Below are 27,532 nucleotides of genomic sequence, written 5' to 3'. Positions count from 1 at the left end.
ACAAGAATCAGCAGGACAATAATAATCAAGCCATATCCAGTACATATATAACAAATGTGTCATTTTGCAACAGTTACAGTAGAAGCCCAAAACAAATATTCTTCTCCTATGAGACACACATGAATCTTGAGAGAATCTCACCCTGCTCTGAATAGCATGGAATCTGAAGTCTGTTTTATAATACTTATTTCTGTATTTCTTTTCTATAATTGACTGCAAGTTTCTGCCTTATACATGTCTATTAAATGTTACTGCATCTCAAGGCACATATTGCTGCAATGGGATATTGTCCCTTTAAGCTCAAATGAGGTAGTTTTATGCAGCCAACTACCCCCCCAGCAAAGAAAAAAAAAATTACTTGAAATTGGTAAAAGGGAGCTAGTGACTTGGGGAAGGAGATGTAGGGAGTGCAGGCAACTGGTCCTTTTATAGCTCAGAAATCCCATAGACGGACAGCAGGTCAAAGCCCTACTCTCTCTTTGCCAGCTCAGCAAACATCCAGAGTTAAGACAGCAATAATTATACGACTGCTCACATAAAGAAAAGGTGTTAAGGCTTAGGAGGCAGATTTTAGGCCAGTTTGCTTCAAAGAAGGTGATCTGGCACCAGCATGAATTTTACAGGAAAGTTTACAGACCAAGACTGGAAGCGCACAGCCTGAGCAGGAGGAGGCTGAACTGAAAAAGGATGTTTTAGTAATGACTTAATGAATATGAAGCACAGCCTACCAGAGAGGGGGGCAGTGACATGAGGAACTCTAGAGGGGGATAGAGGAAGCGGAGATGGAAGTTGGGACGATATGCCAAAAGGATCAGGCCATGAGGGGGTGCTTGGGAATGGTATTCAACCATACTTTTTCCATTTGTGTCTGTCACTTTTTTTAAAAAAAGTATCAGTCTTCACACGTGCTTCTAACATCCACAATTAAGTGTCTCTCTAATGCCTCATGCCAGATTTTGACTGGCAAAAATTACCGTTTGTGCAGTTACAAATTCAAAATACCACACACACAGTGAACGTGTAGTGGCAGCAGGGGAAGTTCTAGTTGTCAGAAAGACACGTTTTCCTTTAACTCTTGCAAAAGAAAAGCAGTGCTTAGGGATTTTTCCATCCTGAATCTTTCAATCTTCTGCATGTAGAAAAATTTCAAGAGCAAAGACTGGAAGGGCCATTAAACAAGAAATGACATACTGTTTTGCAAGGGCAACCCATGGTTATCCTGCTCTCTCATTGAGGCGCATTGATTTGCCTGCCTAGGAAGGAAGATCTTTGCTAAGATGCCTTACAGGTCCTCTATGGCATTTACAAGCTTTACTGTCAGGGCCTAGAGCGCGCTCCAAAGAAGGGGAGCGAACACGCAAGGGGTGACCAAGGGTAGCACAAAGCCCTGCATGGGCTACTCAGCTGGCACAAACACAGCATACACACTGGATGGTAGCTAAAGCTTCACTGGTGTTTGTGCATCCCCATCTGCTAATTCTTCTGCTATCATTATAAGCAGGCTGACTGATAAGCTGCTGATACATTTCCTTTGACACCTCCCCTTCTTTTTCAGGATTACTCCTGTTCACTCTGTCAGTCACTTAAGTGAAATATATTTATGGAAAAAGCCCAATTTGATATCGTTATGACAGAAATACCACTGGCATTGAAACAGCTAAATGGCAAATTACAGTATATTCCATTAATATGCCCTGAACTGTTAATCTGATAACCAGTAAATGCCAAGGAATGGTACTGCGTAGCCTACAGTTAACATTTTCTAAAGCTTCCGTTGGCTTAAAGCCAAACAGAATTTCTCCATGAAGGTTTAATCATATATTTTAAAAGCATACTACATACAGCAGAACTGCAGTTAACTAAGTTACACAGACAGAGAAACAGAAGAAAAAAAGCATACAGAGTTTTTTGTTTTGTTTTAAATTGGCCAAAAGGAATGCTTTATCTAAACTGCAGTTAAAACAGGCTGAGCATCAGTTGCATGATAGCAGACTGGGATGCTATGTGATGCCTTTAAAAACCATGCATGTTCCTGCTGCAGACAGCAGCTGTTCCTAGGCTGCAGACCAGGTGAACCCCTGGCAGCTCCTGCCGCACAGTCAGCCCCCCAGGCACATCCTGACTCCTGGTGGGTCGGGAACGATGGTTGCACATCCCTTCACACGTCCTAGGTAGTCTGGCAGGATTCCCGTGCACACAGGCAGGGAGGAAGCACCATGAGCCCAGCGAGGCCACCCAGTGCACCCAATTACATGACCAGACTCCCTGGGACATACCAGTGTGCATGGGACTGGCAGCAAGACTAGCATGGCAGTTTGACAGTTGGAAGATGTTTTTTTTCCCCCAGTATAGAAAGCTTTGGACATCCAAGTGTTGCAGAACATGAGAAGTTGCAAGGAAAAAAAAAAAAAAAACCAGCAAGTTTCAGAAAAGCAATATAAAGATCAAATTCTACTGGCTGCAGATGCCACCATCTCAGTGAAAGGCACTAGGCATTGTGGCTACTCAGTCTATGGCTGTATGTTTACATCTTGCCGAAATCCTCTACATCATCTGGAAAGCATCAAGGCCTTCAGGGAGAGAGTTTAGCAACTGCTGCCTAGGTATAAAGCAACCTACCAAAAATTTGGGGTGTGGAGGGAAGGGAAAATTATCATCCCAGTTCATCTCCCTTTAATCATGCTCAGCATTGAGAAACAGCGTGGAGACTGGTTGGCAAAGCGTAATAATACACTATCCCAGAAAGATCATGAATTATTCTGGTTGGAAAACATCCAACTTAACAGATGTCAAACATTTTTCTACATTAATATAAATGCCAGCTTCCAAGCCCAACATGTACCATTTTCTGTACTTGAGAGGAACAAATCCTTTAATCAAATCAAAGGAAATATTAAATTATGTACAGAATTTATACAAATTAAAGATTCTATAATGATCAAATAAAAAAGAACAAAATAGATGATTTAATATAACCGTATAAAGTACATATGTTATTTTCCATTTTATTTTTCTTGGATCTATTATAGCATTGTACACAAGATTGAAAATCTCTCAGTAAAAGACATGATGAAATATGCACAAAATAAAGAATAAAATTGACACTACCTCAAAGAGATTCTTCAGTGATAACTGATTGACTCTGAGATTTGTGGGCAATTCTCTCTTCTCAGAGAAGAGTAGCAGACAAGACTAAAAAAAAGAAAAAAAAAAGAAAATATTTGAGATCATGTAAGTGTACTTAGGAACTTTCATTTGTGTTTCACTGCCTCAGCAGATGTTTTGGGAAAACTAAGTGAGGGCTAACAACATTCCTAATCCTTAAGATCTTGACAGGTCTTCAAACACTATCAGCTGAATCTTCCCTTCCATTAACAACTTAATGTTATATACACTTTTTCCCTCCCTGTGTCCCTTATCTTGCACACAAGCTGCCCTGCCCCACAGCACACGCTATCATGCACCTGCAACAGCACAGCTGGTGATGAGAGCTCACCTTTCCATTTATTAACCAACCAGTGATTTAACCACACTGGCTAAGGCAGACAGCACTGCAGTCCAACATGGAAAAGAACTACTGAAGGATGGTCTTAAATAAGTAAACAGTGAATTACAAAAATGGTAAAAAACACTTTTACTTGATTGTAACAGACTGAGAAGCTATGACAGATGAAAATTTCTTCAAAAATAAAAAACACATGCTAGGTCAGGTCCTAGAAGTCTCTCCAATACACTTTGGAATGGACCCTCTGCTTTGAGGTGGACCTTCACATTCAGGAGCATGAGGCTCCCCAGCTATGTTAAAATCCTTAACAGGAATCAACTGTTTGTTTTTGTTTTGTCTATTTCCCTAAAAACTGTGCCTTGCTCCTTGAAAACCTACCTATCTTCACAGAAATCAGAGTTGGAGCAGCTCCCTGAGGGAACTGCAGATTGCACAAAAACATTTTCAGGTACTCAGTATAATAAACAATGTCTGTTTAGCTTCAAGTTTCAAAAGCAAAACCAACTTTTTTTTTGGGAGGAGGGGGAAGTATTTCTGAACATGTATTAATCCATCTACGTGTTTCTTTAAAAAGTTTGCAGGGTATAATCGTAAGAATGATCAATTTTTCTTACAGTCACTACAAAAAGGGAATTAAAAGTTTCAGGTGATATACCTTCTGAGTTTATTAATTAATTTGGTTTTGGTTAACAGCCATATACTCCCACTGAGATGGTCTGTTGTGTGTGGGTCTTTCACAGACAGCTTCAAAAATCCAACTGGTCATACAGAAGGAAGAGCAAAAGGGACCACAAATATTTTTTCCTCTAACACCTTTCAACAATAATCATTCTAGATGGCACTGTAATTATCACAGAAAAGTAATGAGACAAATGGAATTTTTAGTTGATTTGACCCCTCTGAGAAAGTAAACAATCTCAGAGATTTACCACTCAGTATTTTTCCAAGTCTAAAATCAGGATATTTCCAACAAGGAAAACAATAAGTATTCATTGTTTCAGATTTTAAAGGTAATGATAGCTTACCCTAAACAGAGAAAAAAAATACATAGCTACTGTGCAGAAATACAGGACACTTGTTCTCTTTAGGTAGCAATAAACTTACCTGCCACTTTCCTTTCTGGGCCAACTTTTCTATCACCATTTGCCAAATCAGTGCATCAAACCTTGCACTGAAAATATAAGCACGAGCCTGGAAATAAGTCAATGGAAGGTCTCTTTCATCTACAGGAAGAAGCCAGTATGAGAATTACTTGGTACACGCAGCATTTTTGAAGTTGTGGTCCCCAACTAAATAACTTCATTGCACAGTGGCAACTTTAGTGCTGATTAATACCCCAGAAAATGTCAAATGTGGGCACGCATCTGACTTAATATTATAAATATCTTTGTCCACTAAACTGAAAAGCTGCGTTGTTATCAGTAGTCAGTGCTCATTAAATATGAAAAAAAAAAAAAAAAGTAATCCTTGCCCTCAAAAAAACACCTCTAAACTCCACGACATTCAAAACTTTATGCTGGTTTTCTACTTACTGTAGGTGAACCCAGATATAGATGCTGTTAAGTTAATGAAGGTCCTTAACACAAGGCTACAAGTTCGAGTGAGTGAAGAAGGGGCACTGCCAGAAACCGCACATAATGCCTGCAAGCCCATCACACAAAGCCTTCAATTCAGACCAAAAAGCAAGACGGGGAGGAGAGCTTGAAGCGTTTAAGAGAGCAGGGAGACTGAGGGTAGACATTCGTCAAAAATAAGCATGCAACGGTGCAGAAAAGCGCCACTAAATATATTCATTTAAGATAGACCTGTGGCAGTAATGGCCAAATGAATGATTGCACAAAAGATGCCCTACCAAAGACTTGCATTGTCCCCATCGCTGAAAGGCTCTTAGAAAAATAAGTTTTTGAGTTTACCATTGACACTTATGAAGATTCCCGCTACAAAATCAGCAGCTTGAGATTGATCTGCAGAAGCATTCAGAAGACTCAAACCCTTATGAAACGCAGAAACTGCCTCAAAAGAGTTTGACAACATGATCAGTGAGTGGCCAGCTCTGTAATAAGCCTGGGGAAAAAAGAAGAACAAAAACCGCCATGAGCTGCCAACAGTTTAGGAGATAAGACCTATTAGAGAAATCCCTACTGCAACTGTCTGCACAGGCACTTTGCCTTAAAGTTATCAACACTGAAATAGCTGACAGAAATTCTTAAGTACCAACCTAACACAGCAAAAATAGGTAATTGTGTGAGAAGACAAGACAATCTTTTATTCCCTTAAAGAATCACAAGTCTGGTACACTCAGTGTTCTTGTTCGGAAAATATTCAGAGATCTTTGCTACACAGCAAAATATCATTTTCTCCTAAATTCACTAATTATACTAGAACATGACCAGTAGTATTATTTTCACCACTTCTCACACGCTTATTAAAAACACACACACACACACACACACACAATGCAGTCAACAACCCTCAGAATTTGCAGTCCAGTATATTGTATGTTAGGGAGGTCATTATAGATACTGTGAAAGAGCAATAAATCCTGGAACACAAAATTTGGAAAATAACATTATGTGTTTGAATTCTTTAGGTAACAACTGTATTTTGACTCCCTCTGGACAGGAAAAAGTCTTTGTCACAGTGTCCACAATACAAGTTTATTTCAGTGTTCTGCAGCACTTTTCAGTATTTACCATAATGCTTGTATTATTCAGTCAATGGTACTTGAATACATTTAAATTCACCACTGAACTAATGGCTCAGAGCCATAGTGGAATTGATTTGTTCAAAACACCTAATCGGCATGCCATGATTCAGTGCAAGTTAAATTGACATTTGCATGCAATTCTACCATATTTAAATCATAAGCCTCCTACCACAGTATCTGGGAGCTGCTTCACTTTATTAGAAGGACTATTACAGTAGTAATTCCTATGTTCATCTACATATTCAGACACTGATTCTGGAATTTTATTCTATATTTGTTTATTGCACCTTAAAAAAAATAAAAGCAACAAGAAGCAAATATTGATGCTTGTTTAAAAAATAAATTAGGCAGAAACTGCCAGCTTAAACTTTTCAGTACCTTAACATACTCTGGATCCCACTGTAAGCTCTCGTAGGCTGAAACAGCTGCTTCTCTCCATTTACCAAGACTGTACAAGGCAGTTGATTTGTTGCAGTGTAACACAGCTATGTCTCTGTAACACCTATGAAAGTTAACAGTATAACTGTTTAGTTTTAAAAAAAGGAAGAAAAAAAAAAAAAGATATGTGGTGCTTTATAGTTAGCTACAAGAAAAAATATATATATACGATCATTCCACCTAACAAAATTAGAAGGAGGAAAAAAAAGTTTTAAAAAGTAAAGTTAATTAGAATCTCAGCTATAATATCTCTTATTAACATCCTATGGAAAATGCTGGGGCAAGATTTCTTTAAAAGAATAGTAATGGTACATGGGTGACTCATGAAAAATCACTATTAAGATTCAACAAGCAAACCTCATTGTACACCATGCCTTTCTCTCACATGTTTATGAGACACTGTAACACTATGAAATGAACTATTCTCATAAATTTTTATCTCTGGATAAAGATACTGAAAATACGCTATGCCAGGCAAAATGCAGATGACTGTCCCTACATCTACTGGACACTTCCAAAGCTTAAAGCCAACCTACTAGAATACCATGGTACAAAGATTTAAGAGGACGTTAAGAAACCATCCAGAAACACCTGGGCATTCAATGAATGGAAGGAAAAAAGAGACACACGAGTGGAAGCAGATAGGTGGAAATTTTTTGGTCAAAAAACAATCTAAAAACATTTTACTGTATCACCAGCTGATGAAGCCAACAATTATCCACATTTACACAAGCTGAAGAAATAAAAATATGTATTTGAGAGAACAAAATACACTAATGTAGAGCCACCTGGATCCAAAGGAGAGTTTTGGGGAAGAGTTGCACACAACTTACAGGGCTATGGTCCACAGGGTGCTGAGGAGTCAGAAAAGCCCATTTTGCCTGTGCTCAGACAAATTATACGTGGCACAGCGCTGCATCCTCCATTGTACTCCTACCTACTAGTCTACCCTAAAGAAAGTTGTTTCAGCTACATTAAATGCATTCAGAGTAGTGTTTTCCAGGCGAGCACCTCCTGCTGTTGCCTACAGGAAGGCAAAAGGAGATGTGGAGGAGCCGACCAAAATGGACTGCTGGGCTCTGCACTTGCCCTGTTTCACTCCCCAAATACTCCCCAGACAGCATTTTACCATCCTTTGCCTGAATGGCTAACACTAATGGAAAATAGTCCAAATGAATGAATGACTAGTGTTAAATAAGGTTAAAAGTGCTGACACACAGTAGTAATGAATATTTTATAGTTAATTATTTAACAATTAATAATGTTAGCAACTGATGTTAACTGAGGATGAAAAGCACTTAACATTTGAAAAGAAGCATTCAAATAACTCCTCCCCTGAAAAATTACTTTTGACCAAATCTTACAATAATAAGAATGTCCAAATAACCAGAACAAAGCAACCTGTACAAATCATTTTAAAAATAATCAGACTGCTAATATAAAACCAGGCCATAGACAAGACCAGTATCTGGCAGAAGCAGAGAAATATTAATCCACAATGTGTCAGCTAAGGACAGAAATATATTTAATACAAATCAGCACAGCAGGATCAGATTCCCAAGCTTTAATTACACTAACTTATAATTAATGCTTATATAAAAATTTTTCAGATTATAGTACCTAACTAATCTCCCACACACTTGTCAGTAATTACTATTCCTGGTACACTAAAGAGTATGACAACAAATATAGGAAAGTCAAGTGTCAAGGTAGGAAATACAGTTCCGAGTTAATTGCAGCACTGCACAAATTTCAGGCTGCCTTAGGGTTTACACCTTGTAATTAGAGAATACTTACACGTTCCACTGCTGTAAACAAATGAGCGTATGTAAAGCTTGATCGTACTTTCTGATGGCCAAAGAGTAATTTCTGTTTTTAAAATCCTGATTCCCAGCTTGTCTCATAAACTGTGCATGCTCCAGGGCATCCATGCTAATTGAAAGCAAAAACACAAATCAAACAAAGCACTGAATTATAAAGCACTTCTTTCCCCCAAATCCACTTAAATTTTCATCTCAGGTTTTGCATATTTGAAAAGGAGGACAATAAAAAAAAACTTTTTTGTTTGCTGCATTTGAAATAGTCAAATAGAACTCAGATGCCAATCTTATCTTTGCTGTTGATATCTCAACTTTCCTTCTGTTTTTTAATCAACCTCAGGCAAACTGATCTACCACTGGAAAGTATTTTTTCAATTTTTTTCCTCAGGCCTTAAATGACATTTTTTAAATTAAGATTCCAAATTATTTAAATGTGTGCACACACACTAAATCCAGGAGGAAAAATCCAAGATAATCAGCAAAGTTCATATACTTAAGAAATACATGAACATATACATTTAAATCAGTTAAACACAAAATTTATTTACTTGGTTTTTGTCTTTAATTGTGACTTCTTTTTGTCCAATCTTTTTGGTTATATGTTTAATAACCCAACGTACACAAAACTACATTAAAAAACTGACTACTGCCAGAAAAACACTGAAACAAAGGTATATTAATACTGCAGAAAAAGATTAAATTCACTTTAAAACAGGTATAAAAATGAATATGGCAAGCACCTGGAGAAAATAAAAGTTGGAACAGGCATCAACTGCAGTTCATGAAAAAAAGTCACAATTAAAACAGCAAAATCAGGTTCCTCACATAAAACTAATCACACAATCAAGTAGCTGGAAAGGGAAAAAACAAAACTACATGCATGTTCAGAGACAGCAGGTCAAAGTCACAGACAAGAGAAGACTCAAATTCTAAAGCATGAGGTAGAACTGTGCTTCACAATGTGGGAAGCTGTATTTATCTCACAGATCTTAGTACTAGCCGATAAGCTTAATTCGGCAAAAAGGAACGCTCGGGTTACTTATTACCCAAGTTATTAGCTGGCCTGGAACAAAGAGTGACACAACCTGCAAGACCATAACTGCTAAAATCATTGGTCAAATCACTTTGCATCAGAGAAAACCAGGCGTTTTTAAACAAATGAACGCACACACAAAACAAGAAGTTTTACTGCCATACTTTGCAGGACTTCTCACGACCCAAGCAGCACCTGAGGTGCTGAACAGCACCGCTGTGTTGCGGCACAGTGGTATTAAGAGGTACACTAAGGATCCCGCTTTGCCTCCCTTATTTAAGGGCACAAATTGACTCCATCGACAGGACAACATCTGTACTAAGTAGCACACCCGAGGCACCGGGAAAGACCCATCGGAAGATATGCTTTATTTATTTAGGCAAATAAACATCCTGTGATGTTCAATAAGGTTAAATAAATGATTTTCACCAAAAAGAATCCTAAACCAGTTCATCCAGTTCATCTACACAGGGATTTCTTGACGTGGGAATACAAGAGTTTGCCATTTCCTAAATCACAGTTGAATTTCAAACTTGTTCTTTTTTTCATTAAGGCTGTGCTTCTACATCGGCTGAAACTTTCACCCAGAATTATATTTGTTTATTTTATTTTTCATGGCAGAAGGTCTATTTGAAGTAAAATTAAAAAATAAGTATTTATAAAAAAAATTAAAGCACTATTTTTTCTGCAACACAGCAAAAGACCTCCAACTGCAACCTATGCTTTCAAAGGACTTTCAAGCGTGTTGCGTGCCAAGATGCTGCAGGACACGAGCTTCCCGTTTGGGCTCTGGTGGCAGGACTTCCAGGAGAGCCCACATGCTGGTCCTTCGCCAGCACTGGGGTTTCCCAGACAAAGCTTCAAACCACACATCATTTACGTAACTGGGATGTCTGCTGTGGGCTTTAGCAACTACCCCCAAGTTTGCAGGCCCAAGAGATATCCAGGCATGAAAATGTGACATCCAAGCTGGTTACCCAAAAGAACTGCTGTACTGACTAGCACAGCGTGTCTTGCTATTGCCTAACATCTTCCTGGAGCATAAACAATTTTAACTCAAAGTCAGTGGACTAACTGAATGAAGACCTATTATATAAAGTCTATTGAGCATGGCAAGCACTAAACAAAAACATCATTTATTACTCTGGCTTCAGTTGGCCTCTGTAAAAGGCAAAAAGCCAGGATCACAACTGCATTTGAAGGTAACTTAATGAAGTTTTTTTTCTTGGTGAGACACGTTCCCTTCCTACAGTGGGGATTTTTCCTAAGATATGGAGCCAGTGGAACACAGAAATTTATGGTGACACCCCAAGGCCTGGGAAACCCTCTTCCCTTCTCCCAAATTCTCCCAACGCTGTCAGTGCAATGTTGAGACAAAAAAACAAAAAAAAACCCCACATAGATAAGACAGTCTACTTTCTGTTAACTTGTTTACTTCTCCTGAAGTCACCAGCATGACTGTGATAGCAAAATGAAAAAATGAAGCATATTCATTTATACTTGCAGCATTAGAACAAAAGATGATACAGTTAAAGGCACAACCTCATCCAACTCCTACTGCTGCCAATGGGCAAAATTCCCATTTACTTCACATGCTGCCAACTCTGTTTTATTGCGATGGTCGGTGTCCCACTGAACTGCTTCAAGTCACACTATCCTCAAGGGCAAGTCAGTTTGGGGGGGAGGGGGTGTTGTAAGGCTACATTTTGACACCCCCGACTCAAGCAGATAAGCTGGAAAATATGACTAGAGAGTGCTCAGAAAATCCACTTGTCATTCATGAAAAACATTGTGCTCCTTATGCCAGTTACCGTTCTCAAGAGGCCAGCTTGTGATTTCTGGACATCTGAGGCTGGTAGTATCAAAAACTTCATTATCAGTAATTCTGAGAGTGACCCTGAGCAGCTTGTATGCATCTGGTTTACATATTTTAAGAGAGAAACTATGTGTTACACTAATTATTCATAGTTCTCCAAATCAAAGCTTTATAATTACTGTTGCTGCTAAAAGTTAAGTTTGAGGGCCCATCCCTATGGCAGTACTCCGTGGCAGAATAATGGTTTTATTCTTGAGGCACAGCAACTTTCTGTAATGCAAGCAACCAGTGAAGCATGCTAATTTGGGGAGTTCTGCATCTGAATTTAAACAGTGGTGGAAAACAAGCATCCTCCCACTTCCAGGAAATCCAACTTCCTCATTCCTATTACAACAAGATATAGAATATATAATCCTTCCTCTTTGTACCTTTTCCTAAAAGGTAGGCATCACCAACCAGCAACAGGTAGGGAACTAAAAACCCAGCAAACAAGCATCCATATGCGATGGAGTAAAAATGAAATACCTTCATCGGCATTCAGATAACCTATGTTTCCTCACCAGGAAACCTCTCGGCTCCCCGTAGCTTGCGCCCCAGAAGAGGGCACACAGCCACATCACCCAGACCCACCACACCAGAGGGACGGCTCCAGCCGCCAACCACCTTCCGTCCATCCGGGAAGTCCCACAACCTCCTGGAAAGGGGACACTCCATACAGGTCTTCTGAAAGACACCTTCTGCACCTACCGAGAAGGATGTATCTGAAAAGCAGAGAGAAGGTCCTTCTTGAAAGGAGCTGTGCTTTTCCACTAATTGACCAAAAGAAAAAAAAAAAAAAAATCTTAGAGACTCTTTTCAGAGGTGGTCTTGGAAAAACAGCAGAGACAAAGATGAATTCTGCAGTCAGTATGACCAGGTCATAACGGATTAGGCCATAAGGCCATAATTAGCCTCATTAGAAAGCTTCACACAGGAGGGGAAACAAGTTCAGCTTTACACATGGACATCCTCAAGGATCTGTTTAGTCTGGAAAAACTGATAATGGCATTTGTGATTATTTGAACATTTTAATCAAATGTTCTGTTGCCACCTCACGAAGACTGCTTTCAACCTTTGTAAAATACACAAGCTCACCTTGGAGAAGCTGGTCAACTCAAATCAAAAGCACGTCATCTAGAAAACCAAACACTCCTCTGCCCTGCCCTGTGAAACCAAAACCAGTCATGTGGCCAAGCAACTCTCCAGATCCACACAAGAACCTGGAAGTGCCGAAGTCTCTCCGCCACCACTAAAAGCTGGCCCCGCTCCAGCCTACCTTCTCATGTTTCCAACCGGCAGGACGCCATGCTGCATCTAGCCCACCAGCTGCCGTGCATGGGAATACCAACTGTACCGCGCTCTGAGGCCAGATATCTGCCTGCACCAGGTCTAGGAGGCAAATGCCAAGTCTGTATTTTGGAAGCCGGCTGCGAGACTTCCCCGCGCTGTGGCTGTGGTTACAGGAGATGCTCACTGGCTGCTGCACTGAACTAGGTCAAACACCCTCGAGCGCTCTTGACTTCATATCGAGCTTTCTCCTGGGAACACAGTCAGACTGCTGCTTGTAGGGCACAGATGTTGTCAGAAAGAAGATACACGTCCTTACCGACGCTCGGCAAACACACCCTATGCACCGGGATATAGTTAGCACCGATGCCTCAGTGGTCTGCAAATGCCTGGAAAGTCATGCAGGAACCAGATAAGGAAAAAGGAGCGTAACGTCTGGGGTGCAACACGTCGAACACAAACACAAGACGACCTGAGCCCCCACGTTACCCATGTACTCTGGCTTCGCTTTAGGCAAGCCGTTAGCGAGAGACCGTTACTGATAGCTAAGCCCACTTGCCCGACGCCATGGAGCAAACCCTGGGAGCCGGCCCCACCGGGCCGCTCGGCTCCCCGGCAGCATGCGACCGGCCGCACCACCATCCTGGACCTCAGGTGTCACCTCCAGCCATCCCTCCCGCCCCAGGAGCCGGGCTCCTGCCGAGCGCACATGCATCAGCTTTCTCTGAAGACGGCTGCACAGCTGACGCCAGCGGCAAGCCTGGCGCTGCTCCCCAGCGCATCCTGTTTTGCAAAGAGAAATGAAACTGGATTTTTGCTTTCAGTTTCAAATGGTCCTCGTCTCTTTACAACCTGCCACTAACAAGCTGTACCTATGAGGAGAAAAGATTAAGGCAGGCATAGTTTCGTTTTCACGAGAAACCGGGTATACATATTGTATACTTACAATCTCCAGTAGCGCTACTTTTCTTTTTTTAATAAACTAAGAAAGGAGTTACATCTCATTTTATATACAGAAAAAAGGACACAAAAACATGTTCTATATTCTACCTGCACAGTGCCATTACCATCTCACTAAAAAGAAAAACAAAACAAAAGCCACCCCCCCCCAAATAGCAGAAAAGCTAACCCTGCTTCCCGTGCTCTGAAGCAACCTTGAAGCCCCTAGTCTAGCTCAGCCACGCAAGCCCCAAGGCAGCCCAAGAGAGGGGTTTACACTGCTGCCGCTGTTTACTCAGGCTAACAACGATCCTGCCATCAAACAGAGCTGACCAGGCAAGAAAGCAAGGGTAAGAAGCAGTCTCAATAATTCCTTTGGATAGATTAGGTCAGGATGATGTGACATCTGGAATGGAAAAGAGAGAGGAGGGAGAGAGGAGGGAGGGAGGGGGAAGGAGGGGGGGGAGGGGGGGGGAGACGGGGGGGAGAGGGGGGGGAGAGGGGAAAGAGAAGATTCTCCCAACAGCTAGGTTTTTAAGCTTGTGCACAGCTCACAGTCAACTCCAACAAGTCTAGTTGTACATAGGCAAAAGACCAGGTATGAAACTCTCCCTTTTGCATGTTTTTATGGGAGTGTAAAGCCTCCTCCCATTTGCAATAAACTCACTCCATCACCCTAAAGTTTGTTTTCTGTAAATTGAGCAATAAATACAAAGGCTGATGAAAGTTTTTTTATTGTTTTGTTTTGTTTTTTCTTCTGAAGAGAGTGCTGTGGTCAAACTACTCTTCAAATAAAAAGTCTATTTGTTAAGTAATCACTCCACAACCTTGTACAACAGTTCTGCTTTTCAGGGAAAGGATCCAAAACTGCTGAAGACAATAATTAGCTCAGGGCTATGCCAAAGGAGTCCTCTTCCTTTTTTCTTCCTAAGCAGAGACACATCACAACATCTCTCCCTGCTTTTCCATGCAAACTGTTCACGGAGCGAACACACACTTCCAGAAGCACGGCAAGAGTGGGAACGCACTTTTTTCTCCTTCAGCCACCCCACACATCCCCCCGCAGGCTTCCCAGCAAGCACTGCCATCCTCACTGCCAGCCACCCCGCTCACATCCCACATCTGCTCCTCTCAGCAGGGAAGTGCGAAGCCCCCCCCGCCAAAAGGCAGGAGACTCCCGCTTAAGTTCACAGGAAGGTCAGGCGAGCTCACCCAAGGTGGCAAGTCACCCACAAGAGGCACCTCACCTAGTGCAGTGCAGTGCAACACAACACACTAATGCAAAGCCCAGCAATGCAGTGCAACACCCTAGTGCAAAGCCCAGCAGTGCCGTGCAGTGTCGTGCTTTGCAGTGCGACGCCCTAGCGCAAAGCCCAGCAGTGCTGTGCAGTGCAGTGCCCCAGTGCAAAGCCCAGCAGTGCCGTGCCACGCAGTGTAGTGCCCAGTGCAAAGCCCAGCGGTGCCGCGCAGCGCAGTGCAGCGCAAGCCGAGCACACCCGTCGCACCGCGAAGAACCCTCCCGCGACGGATACGCGCCCCAATCCCCGCGCGAGGAGGCGCCCCCTCAATCCCTGCACGCAGCGGCTCTGGCGCGACCCGCCCACGGGAGCAGGGCAGGTGACATCCCCGGAGCCCCGCCGGGGGCCGGCTGGCGGGCGCGCTCCCACCTACCTGGCGCCACGGCCGCGCGCCGAAGCCCGCGAGGCGTCCACCGCCCGCTGCCCCTTTACGCGCGGCGCCCGCCCCGCGTCCGGCCCCGCCCCCCGCCGCCGCGCGTCACTTGGGCGCCTCGCGGGGCGGCCGTTGGGAATCGAAACCGAACCCCGCGCGCGCCCCGCCTCTCCCCCCCCGCGGCGACGGCTCGCGCGCCGTGAGGGGAGGGGGCGGCCTGGGGCGCAGCACGGCAGCGGGCCCTCTGCCGCGCTTTTTTATTTTATTTTATTTATTTTTGCTTTCAGTGAAGGCGGGCATGTCTCGAGAGATTTCTTCAAGCTTGGGACGGGGCAGACAACTGTTGACTGTTACATTCTGGGACTTCTCTTTAAAGCTCTCCTAGTGTGAAAGCCCCATTGCTGCGTGCTTTCCATCAAGATATTTAAATGTGGTGTACTATGGATGACTTTGAAATCTAATAACTCACAAAAAGTCACGAATCACGGCGGCATAGTCTAACTGGTAGAGCAAGAGATGGGGAGCCAGCAAAGCTCTCTCCACAGTGCGATTTTGTTGTGTTGCCCTCCACCGCTAGCATTTGATTTTCTGTGCCAAATACGAGTAATTAGCTCCCCTGAAGATCACACTATGGGATTTTTTGGCTGTTCAGTTACTGTACATATAAAATAGAGATGATGACATGCAATCACCTCATAACATGTTTAGAAATCTGTAGAATGATTTTATGCTTAACATTGCATCGGGCGTGTAAAAGTAATTTTCTTAATTACCTAGCAGTGTCCAGCATATGTGGAAATTCAGCGATCATTTCTGTTGTGTTTCTTCATCTTGAGGCACTTTACTACTGTTAGTGATTTTTCAGGAAAAACCCTTGCCCAGAGAAAATAGTTATTTTTTTTCACTCTTCCATAGCTTAAGAAACCTAGAGAATGGAGACTTCTCCCATTTTTAGGCAATTCAGAACTGTTTCCTAATTCATAATTTCTCACTGGCTTTTAACATTAGGAAAAACAAATTAACAACCCACACAAAGATTAATACTTTGCAAGAGATCCTTCAACAATTCACTTTTCTATGAACCACATTTTTTAAAAGAGTCTTTCTATGTCATCGAATATTAAAATCTGCACATCTTTCTCATATAAAAACACATTTCTCATAGGTGTCTGTCTTCTGTGTTGAGTTTTCACAGAAATTATCCTGATATAGATTTAGTGACTGGAGAAAAAAAGTAATGCTAACCTTAACATGGGTATTTTTGTCACATCACCTCACCGCAAGTCGAATACATCAAAATAATGGGGCAAAGCCACTTTTTAAGAAAAGGGGTGAATAGAACTGCCACATTTCTGTTCTGGAGCCGCAGTGGTACTAGCTGGGAAAACTTAGCATGCTCCTCAGTGTAATCTTGTTTACTAAATACTAAATTACATAAAGAAATTAAAGTCCATACGTGGGATTTTCCAGTTCTTATTCAAGCAAAAGTACTCAAATGATTCAAAAAAATATAAATAGTGAGAAGAATGAGTGGCTCATCAGGACTAACTTATCTGGCATTCAATGTAACCTTGGAACTGTGTATCATCATTAGTTAAGAGTATCTCACTTCAGTGCAGAAAAACAGCAAAGGACAACCCATATAAATTCTGACGCAGTAAGTGGAAAAATGCTTTTCGGTTTAAAAGGCACTCAGACCTAATCACCCTCACAATAAACAGTCTTTGCTACATCTGTCAGCAGAGACAGGGGTGTGTTTTGTCAAATGAGTCACAAGGCAGAAAATGAAACTTGTTTTTTTTTTCTTAACTGTGCTAAAAAAAAGAAGCTTGGCAGCATGTAAACACCTCTGTGCACTGCAGCATGTTTCCCTCTCGTGCAGAGTGAAACACTTCCTCAAGCTGCAGCCCTGCCACGTACACACATTGCCAATGAATTACGGAGTCTGCAAACTGTTGCGTTTCCTCATTTTGAACAGCTGTGGAAGGAACAGAAATAGAAAGGATGGACCTTTTGGGGGGGGGGGGGGGGAAACTGTCCTGCATATCTGAGTGCGCAAGCCCTCGGGCAGCTAAGCAGATAGGGGCACTGGTTGGGATGAGTGCTTCACTGCAGAAGGAGCAGTGGGAGGAGGTGTTCATAAAGCACATAATGATGTATAAGCCTTTTCTACCCAGTTCCTAACCCCCTTCAAAGGTAAGAGTAGAATGGAAGCATCAATATGGGCACAGTTTTAAAAGTAATGCATTTCTTTTGCATGGAAAGGTAAATAACAAATCTCTCCACTGTCTTGTCACTTGGCGCATAGACCTGCATGTTAGAGCTCATGACAGCGGTGCATCCATTGCATGGAAGGGATGGGCCATGGCACCAGGTTGATGCTAGAAATTACACTTTTTAGCTGCGCTCCTTCTTAAAGGATGGGAATACCTCATTTGGGAGGTGAAGAACACCCTTTGGCACACATCCGAGAAGGTGGGTACCAGGGTATGGGGCACCCCCACGGCATCCTGACACCATACATGGAAAAGCACTGTTTTCCTGGTATAACTGCCCTACACTAGAGGCTTCTGTCAACAAAAGGACATTGGTTGCAAATGACGTCTCCGACTATTACTGCTATGAGGGCAAAAGTTTGTAGTGTAGGTGTGGTTTCATGAAGGCATCCATGCTAAAGTTTCTATCAGTGTGACTGCTTTAGGATGTTTGATTTTAAAAGCATATCTCCAAACTGATGTAGTAATACTGGTAATGAACTTGTTTATGTCTGGGATCAAGAAAGTTGTCCCAGGGAAATCAGATGCTTCAAAATAATAGCCTTAAAAGAACTTTTAATGGAATCTTAAGCAGATAATTAAAAAAGGATAATGCAACACAACCGATGGCAAATGCATACCTGTTTTATTGTTTTGCTTCTAGTTGGCCTAATGCTGAAAAATCCCTTCACACCTCTCCTGTCTAATGTTTCTTCCCTATTATCCTTTCCTGTTTTTCTATTTCCTAAAACCCTGACCGCTTAACTTTACCTTTTCAGCATCATGTAGCTTAGGCTAACATACTTCTTGTAAATCATTTGAAAGCCTGTTAAGGCATTTTATAGTCCTCCAAGAAGTGATCTGCATTACTGTATGAACAGTTGTCTGTGATCTACACACAATCATTGGTGCTCTTCACAAGACAAGGTATTTTATTCCTCTTGTGCTTGCCGACACCCCAGTTCACAGCCATTTTCCAGTGTTATTCTTAAGCAACTTAAGTCAACTTATGCAGTTGCGGTACAATGTGTCCTGAGCTGAGAATGGGGTTCTGTGACAGCAAGCACTGTATACATTGTTAGGAAAGCAATATAATCTTTAACAGCAGCATGAAAAGACTGCCCTAGAGATATATCTTAGCTAGACTTTAACCTGGCTATAGAAAGCAGCATAGCTACAGCAGCATAAAGTTCCTTAGTATCACACAAATAGTTATTTTCCTCCTCTGGCATTTTTTGAGGAACTCCTTTTATGGCTGCTAAACAATCTGGAATATCCCAGCAAGTTCAAGAGTGTTGACGTGGACTGCAGTCCCTCCTGTGAGAGCAGTTCAAATAGCCTCACCAGAGGCAGAAACTGACCCAAGCAAGGGACAGAGTGGGCAGGAAGAGCAATAGGAGGTGTGACCAGGGGAAAGAAACATGTTGCTCTGCACCTGTCAGCTCAGGCTATTCGTTTTGGAGACAAGACAGCTGAGTAAGAGGTAGTGGGGGCAAAGGAAGAAAGAGAGAAAAGCAGGAAACTGAAAAGAGGTGAGAAGAAGGCGGCTGGGCAAAAGTCACTCACTGAGGCTCCCTGGTACAGGGTGGGACGACTGGTACAGGGTGGAACCAGTGAGTCTCCCCAGAGAGACTAGGCAGCAGTGGCAGAGAAAATCTGAAGGGCAACCACCAGCCAGTGGCAACAGAACACACAAAAACACAGCCTCTGTCGTCAGAAATAAATCATCCTGGAGAAACCCATAATAATAATAAAACAAAGATACATCCATCTGCACTCTTTTGTTTTGAAGTAAATCAATGAATTTGCCCCAGTTCTATTCTTGGGTAATTTTGAGCAAATTACTTCGGAGCCATGTACCCATGCTTCCATACCAATATGTCTTAAAGGGTGCAATTGCCTAAGGACAGTGGTCATCGCAGTGATATGGGAATGCAAAAATTCCTTGTTGGCAGCCAACAATACCTTAGACAGCATGAAGTCAATCACAAAGGAAACAGTAGCAAAGGGCTACCAGCTGCTTTGGAACATGAAGGTGAATGGCTTGAAGTCTCTCTATAAATCAGCAAAGAGTATGTCGATCTGTGACAGCAAGGACTGAATAGGCCTTTAGCAAGGGAGAGCAGCATTGAGCCTTACTTCATGAGAAACAGAGGAGACAACCTAAGTGACAGAGAGGAAGAGGAATGGTCCCAGGAAGAGCTGCCCAAAGGCCAAGAGATTTTTGTGCACCAGGAGACCAGTCAGGAATCTGTGCAAGCTAACCTAGACAACTCAATCAAATCTGTTCCCAGCCACATCTCAGCACCGGCATGCTGCCAGCTGCACACCAGAAGAAACTGGCAGGATTTTCTGTGTTTGTTTTTGTAATGCAAACATGTCAATTTTTAAGCAGCAGGTATTTGTTTTTACTGCCAAAAATGGGCACTGGTATCATGGGCACAGAGGAACAAATAGTTTTTCCAAATTCCTCTCCTCCACTCCTGTGATACAGCTTTCCAAAACCAGCCCATGATGGTGACTGATGACTGTGGCTGGCAAAGGACACCTTCTGGCACCCATCATTCAGGACTTTCCAAGTAAGCCAATGTGATCCCTTCCATCCCAGGGGTACAGCGTGGCCATTCCTGCGAAAAACTGAGCATTCAGCCAACACACCCCTGTCTCTGCTCTACCTGTGCAGGCTGTTTCCTCCAGTTGAAATATTGCTTGTTCAGTCAGTATCTAGACCTCCACCTTACTGCCTGGTTCTGTATTAGCTGACAGGCTTTCTCTTGCTGAATCACTTCCCTTATCAAGCACTATACCCAACCCTTTCTCACTCACATACATCCCCTCCACTAACTGTCTGCTCCATTAAGTTAAAAAAGAAAGTAATGAAAAACAGACTTATTTTGTGTACATTTGAGTTTGTCAAGTAAAGAGCCTTATATGATCCTGCAAGAAGGCATATCTTGTTTACACATCTACTGTCATACTAATAGAAGAAAACAATATAGGTGTGATATACTCTGATTACCTTGAAAAGTGAGGGGACTCTCTGAAATACAGTGTTTGAATCCAGCTTATTCAAATGTGTCACAAAGTCTTCCACGGCACTTCAACTCTTACAGGCTTATAAACCTATTTAACCATAAGCTGCAGCTATTATTACCTAAAAGGCCCATGAGTCTCTGGAGAACATGATACAAATTTTCCGCAGTTCTGCAGAAGCCCTGGTCACTGTGCCCTTCTGGTCGTATGGATCCTCTGAATGCCAGCCACGCATGCAGCACTGTCTCCCACTGATAGCGCTGGCAGCTATTTACTTTGGACTTTTCTGTCATTTGGAGCAAGGTCTCTCTGCGGCAGGGAAAAAGTGAAAACTCAGCAGGGCTTCAGCCGTCCATTTGCCCTTCACTAACATAAAAACCTCTTTTTTTCTTTATGTTTTCACCACGACCACTACTCGGACCCACCAGTACTGCCTCATGCAAATCCACCATGTTAAAGCAAAGTACTGCACCGCAAAAGGGTGAAACTACAATACAAACTACAAGTCATGTTCATTAAATACTGATCACAATGTAGTCACCACTGTGCAAGCCTCAACCCATCCAAAACCCTGCATGTGTTCTCATAAATAGCACTGTAAAGTCCACAGTGCTATTGCTACTCTTAAAATCCATGGCAGAAAAATTAAATACCCTGAAAACTGGGGTGGACCCTTGCTGGTAATTAAATACAACTACTAAAACATGAGTTCTAAATTTTGTAACATGCAGGTCACTGACCAGAGGTGAGAGAGTATGGATTTGTCTCCTGTTGTACTTCTTCCTGAAAATTAAGCATTTTAATCTTTTCATTTATTTTACCTTAGAAAGTTCAGGAATGTAGTGTTGCCTTCTGTAGTTGGTTAGAGAACTCTTGGAAGACTCAGATGTCTCTTAAGAGCTAGTTTATCTATAAAGTAAAGACTAAGGTATTGAAACTTCAACATATGTATCTTGTCCATTCTTGTAAAGTAAATACTTTACAAGTATGTAAGTTAAAAGAGTTTTGCTCAAGTTAAAGAGCAAAATCAAAATGGCATTCTTTCATACTCTAGTAGTAACAAACAAAATTAGGTTAAAACACCCCAATATCTGCTGCAAAAGCAAATATTACAAAACAATTATTTTTCCCTGCAGTCCACACATGCAATGAGAATTGTATATAATTGGGTATGTTTATTCTTCAATTTATATTCATTAATTGATAATAGCTTATTTATAATTAAAATGTACTTTAAGTTTGTCTTAAACTTGTCTTAACTCAGATTATGCCAAAAGAACTGATCTTTCAGAATATATTAAATCCCAGGGGAAAAAAAACAATGGCAGAATACATACAGCAGTAGTATTTTACAAATATAAGTATAAATGTTTTATAAAGATGAGGTAAGCCTTATATTCTGCAGAATACAGTCAGTATGTCATATAGTAAATAAACTATAAAGACAAAACAAGAAATGAGGACTTTTGCTTCATACTTGTTCCGGTAGATTATTTGTTTCAAAGAAAGAAGTAGAATACTGGATAGAAAAATTAGCATCATTATGCATAGCAGCTCAGAAAAATCTAAACACTGTGGAATGATCTAATTACCATAATGGAAAAAAAAGTTGGCATAGAGTTAGTCTCATAAATTCAATTTTTACATTGTTTCAGGAACATGGAAAATGCTGCCCCTGTATCAATGTGTGATTGATTTACATTGGCATTCTGCTTGCGACAGTTTTCAATGTCAAGTGAAAAGAAAAAGATACCAAATAATGCTCTGATGTATCTGTAGCGGACAATTACAGAATGGCCTGCCTATGGAAGCGTACTCCCTGAGAGTCAGCACTTAGTCTGCAGCCAAGTAAATATGTTTTTTGCCATTGCTAGTAACAGGCTGCAGGCTTTGCACTGGCCTGACAGTGCAGAGTCTCACAACTTGTCTGGGCTTATCTTGGCCTATGCTGATTTTGCCTTACTTTAGCAGTGAGAGCAATTGTTTATTGGTCAGGTTTGGTTTAAGTTGGTTTTAGTTCATGGAGAAAACATGTGGTTATTTTGTGTAGATTGAATTATCTGTTATCCTAGAATAAAATGTGATTCGCAAGGATCTAAACATGGGATGGTACCAGAGGTGCCAGGCTATAAACACAAATCACAATGGTCATTACAGGAGCATATCTCTTTAAACCAGTTTAGACAGAACAGAACAGAAAACTGAGTAATTGAGAACCAGTGAAGAGAAAGCTCATGTATGCAGCCTGTCTTGAGAAAATATATATAAATAAAACCAAGCGGCCCCACAACTGAGGAGGAAAGGACTCCTCCCAGGGAATGACTCGGGATGCTGGTGTGTTGATGGCACCCTCTGCAACCAGGTGTGTCCTATAAGACCTTGCACAAATTATTCTGTTCTCCTCTGTGCTTCAGGGTCCTACCTATCAAGTGATTCCTTACCTGACAGGACTGTACTCACAGAGTATGATGAAGGGAGATATATACATATCATATTGACTTCAAAAATATTTTGTCATCATGAGCTTCCAGAGAACCTGCTTACCCTCAGAGCTCAAAAATATTCACTACAGCCTAAGGGGAAAAAATCTTAATCAGAGCATTATTTTCTAGCAAAAACTACTCTTTCATTATGTAAATGCCAGAGGCTATGTATAAAGCCATGTCAAACATGCAGTCTTGAGCAGCCTTTCTAGTCGTAGAATATGTTTTTACCTGGCACTGAGCAGTGAGGTATCAACTCAGAAAACAACTACCACAGCTTAACGAGTTATCCTGTGTCAGGTGAGCAACAGCAACTGGTATTTGAACACAAGATAATTTGACTTAGCTGGAATGTGAGTCTGATGCTTTTTTCTGTTTTTGTTTTTTTGGGGGGTTGTTTTTTTAGGTAGGCACTGCATAAACTTGGAGCAGCAAGCTCCTTCTTTATGACTAGATACGATATTATATTAATGTAAGTCATAAATCGCTACAGTGACTTCATATTTCTTAGCTAACCTTTTGGTATTGATATGTAGTCAACCACTGTAGCACAAATTTTTAATTAGTATACTTATCCTGTATGCTAAAGCTGCATGACATTCACTGCATATATACTGACATATGTAGCAAATCTGAATTCTGCAGTGAAAGGGGTTAAAAAAGAACTGTCTGGACATTCTGGATGCTTATCAAGACAAGCTGAAAAGAAACATGGAAGTCCATGAATCAAGGTTATCTCACTTGCATTCTTTCTGTTATCTCTTTTTAGTTAACTAGAGACAGTTTTAAGAAACCATCCTGGAAACAGTTTAAAGAAACTATCATAAACTTCCCTGCTGTTTGGCTATAAAAAGTGTAGGAAAGAGGTAAAAAGTACTGTTTCCTCTTAACATTCACAATAATGAAAATTATTTTAGGGCAAATGAGAAGACATTTCCAGAGATTGGAGCATCAGCTATAAAAAGAGCTTATTCTTGCAAAGAATTTTATAAAAGTACTAGCACAGAAAAAATCTGTTACTTACTGGAATGATGCTCAGCTTGCCTCTCTTTTAAAAGAAAAATATCAGGCTTTTTTGGTCAAATAATCTTCATGTTGTGATTTCCTCTTCTGCTTGAGCTGTAGTCTGAAACTCTAATAATTTTAGACTTTTAACTTGATCTCATCAAGCTAAAGCTCCTACAGACCCACAAGAATCTTTCATTAGGTTTTAAACAGTATTAACAACATCACTTTTGCTGACAGAGAAAAATCAGCTGCTTCCAACACCCTAGGGTACCCAGCTTCTTGTGATCCCAGGAAGTATTAATTAGCATTGAATATTTTTGCTATAATACTACATTCCTCAGTAATTTCTCCAATGTAGCAGGTCTCTGCCTTTTTGCAGCCTTGACTTGTATTACAGTGAGTACAGTTTCAGGATCTTGTTTTGTAAAGCAAAAGGATAGTTTTGTGCCAGCCAGGACTTACTTATGCATACAATTCTTTCTTAAAACTTGTTTACTGTTTCTTAATACTCTATTTTAGTTGCTTATCCAAAAAAAGCAATGTTCACTTTGAATAGGGCCACTAACAAATTACACATAATTTTAAAATGATTAAAAGAATTTAAACTAGAAAAAAAAATCAGTTTCAATAAACTACAGTCACATTTGCAGTACAGGTTACAAAAAAGCATTTTCAGAGCTCAGATCTTCAGCATGGAAGTTAGCATCAGATGCAAGCCAGCATTTATGAAAATAAAACCTATTATTTCCAATTCAACAATATCTTTTAAGCACATACTTGTTACAAATACAGAAATGAAATATTCCAAATCAAAATTAGTCTTACTTCCAGTGAAACACTGATTCCAGTGGAGCAGGAATGGTTTTTTGGCCCTTATTTAGGAAAGGCCTTACATACATTTAAGTGTTTTCTTGAAGAGTGATATTCTCCCCAACCAAGGCTCTTGTTAAGCAACAGTTTTCATTAAAGAGACCAGTGTGTAAATGTAAGAACTATGTTGTTATTGTCTTGAAGAATTCAGAGGCCCTAAGTATCTCTTGGAAGAGATCCTTCTTTGCAGCTCTTCATTGGAGCTGAGGATCAAGTGAAGAAGGGCTACTGCAAATATAGAGAGTAAGCACGGGGATTTCAAAGCAACTCTCCGGCATTAGTAACTACAGCATCCATTTACATTAAAGAATCAGTCATTTCAAATGGTTATGCCATCAAAATCACATTTCCAAGAGATATATTTTTATTTAATTATTTTTACCCATGTTCATAAGGTACTTAAACACGTCTTCCCACTCATGATGTCTTGCGCTTTAAACTATATCCTAGGTTTCAACTGGTACAGCTTAGCTGAAAATTAAGTGGATAATTCAGGTCATTTCTCCTGGATCTGGTTCTATTCAATATTTTCATTCATTTCATTTTCATTCATGGACGATGAAGTACCAAGTACACTTAAAAGATCTGAAGATAATACAGACCTAGAAGAACTGCAAACATTTTAGAGGGCAAGATTAGAATATCAAATTATCTCGGCAAATTGGAGGACAGGTCCACAATCAAAATAATCCAGTGACGAATTCAAACTTATAAAGCACAAGTCAATGCACAGATGCAAGGTCAGAAATAACTGACAAGGCAACAGGATTGTGGAACTGGATTTGGTTCTCATTGCGGCCCTCAATCTAAAGCTAAACTCACTTGACCTGCTGAGTTTTACTTGTATTTCCCCAATTAATAGAGTTACAGTTGTAGTACTGAAGTATTCTGTTTTTCTGTGGTGGGATTTAGACAATAGAAAAAGCTTCAGTCTTGCATCAAACTAAAACATTTGAGAAGACATGGGCTCAGACTGTACTGTAAAAACTGTTTTCTGGGCTCTTTAATACATTTGAGTCAGAACAGTGAGTACATGCTGTGGATCGAAAGTGGGTAAGACTTGAAAATTGTACACAATATAGTATATTAAGCTTATCAAACCCAGCCATTAGAGATGCATTTGCGTTTTTAAGAACAAAATATATTTTATAATAAAAAACAATTCAAAATCCATTTTATTTCTGGCACTTGGGCCACCTGGTCTCAGCAGTGAGAAAGATTTTGATTAGACTGCAGTTCTTCCACTACATTATCATCTTTTTATTAAATAATCATCTCCGTCTCCAAGGGAAAACCTTACCACATTCCGCGAGTGACTACAGGGCTGTTTAAGTTTCTTGTGTACCTAAGAAAATAATGTTTGCTCTCTCAAATTTGTTAGCATTCATTTCTTTAGCATTCATTAGCATTTCTTTGGGATCTTAAAAAATGTGAAGATTCCAACAAGCATTTTTCATTAATACTTCGCCACTTCTGTACCAGTTTCTTAGAAAACTGATCCATGATATCAAAATACATTGTCTTCGTAAATTATTCAAAATGAAATCTAGATCACTTGTTTTTAAATTGCTTTAATAAAATCAAATTCATGTATTATTCTTTCTCAGTATTCTCTTGGTTAAAAAAAAAAAGAAAAGCTAAAAATCAAAGGAGTATATTACCATGACAATATTTCATGCATGTCTCTGTCAGGCTTTTCTGGTAAATTAGTTTTAGTGATTAATTTGTGACTGATGTTTCCCTTTTTTAACAGATTGCAATGCAAAACAACAGTTTATAATGAAAGCGTCAAAGCAAAGCTTGTAGGGTATGAACACGCAGAGCTCACCTCCAGTTGGGGCTGTTGTGTTGCAAATATTGAAAAGTCTTTTGATGGTTGTATGCTGCCAAGCAGAGAAATAGACTTGTCCGCATCAGCTTCAACATGTAAATTGCCAGTTTAGCATAAGCAGTGCATGCAAGCATTTAAATGTGCATGCAAGCAGCATATATCAAAATGAACTGCTTCTATATGATACAAACGATAGCACGGGTGTAAGCAAGCAGTACTTGTGGAAGTCTTCTTCCTCTTTGGTCTAGGGCAGATACTGACAGTGCAAATACAGTCAGAAAAATTCCTGTCAATGAAGAGCTTGAGCAGATGTGTTCTGTTCCGGATTTTGTTTTGGATCCACCAGATGCCTTCTGCTTTCTGTCTTCCCACCAACTGCCTGAGGTCACTGAAACCAGATTCCTCCCCTAGGTGCAAATCCTGGAGCAGAGCCACATTCACCCACTCAAAGCCCAATGCTCCTGAGGTCAGTGCATGGTCGCTCACCCTCTCTTTGTACCTTTGCCACCTGCCCCGGTCATGCTAACAGGGGAGCTCGTACCAGGATCTTGGACTGTTCCCTGGGCGGCCAAGCAGAAATGCACAGTGGCCCAGGGCAACCAAAAGGCTTGGGAAGCCACTGCCAAGGAGATGGCAGGCGGGATGGCTGCCCTCCTCCTGAGTAGTTTTGCCAAGGACAATGAGCAGGCAACCTGAAGTCAGCCTCGAAGTGGCCTAAGTTAAGATCTTTCCTTGCAGGGCCCATTATCTTCTTCCTTTGCAGCACTGCCAGGGCTTGAGCTACCTCATGACCCTCT

General features: G+C 41.0%; 1 protein-coding gene across 1 annotated transcript in view; it reads right to left on the bottom strand.

The window, feature by feature from the left end:
- Nucleotides 1-15,301, bottom strand: part of TRANK1 (tetratricopeptide repeat and ankyrin repeat containing 1) — a 44,949-nt gene extending 29,648 nt beyond the window's left edge. The window contains 6 exon segments of the mRNA XM_067291298.1: nucleotides 3,109-3,192; nucleotides 4,610-4,728; nucleotides 5,419-5,569; nucleotides 6,591-6,714; nucleotides 8,448-8,582; nucleotides 15,256-15,301. Coding sequence (XP_067147399.1) covers nucleotides 3,109-3,192; nucleotides 4,610-4,728; nucleotides 5,419-5,569; nucleotides 6,591-6,714; nucleotides 8,448-8,581 — 612 coding nt within the window. The 5' untranslated portion in view covers nucleotide 8,582; nucleotides 15,256-15,301.
- Between the last annotated feature and the right edge of the window lie 12,231 nt (nucleotides 15,302-27,532).

The sequence above is a fragment of the Apteryx mantelli genome, chromosome 2, assembly GCF_036417845.1.
Source record: "Apteryx mantelli isolate bAptMan1 chromosome 2, bAptMan1.hap1, whole genome shotgun sequence".
Classification (NCBI taxonomy): domain Eukaryota; kingdom Metazoa; phylum Chordata; class Aves; order Apterygiformes; family Apterygidae; genus Apteryx; species Apteryx mantelli.
The sequence above is the reverse complement of the archived record's forward strand: the minus strand, read 5'-3'. Positions and strand labels throughout refer to the sequence as shown.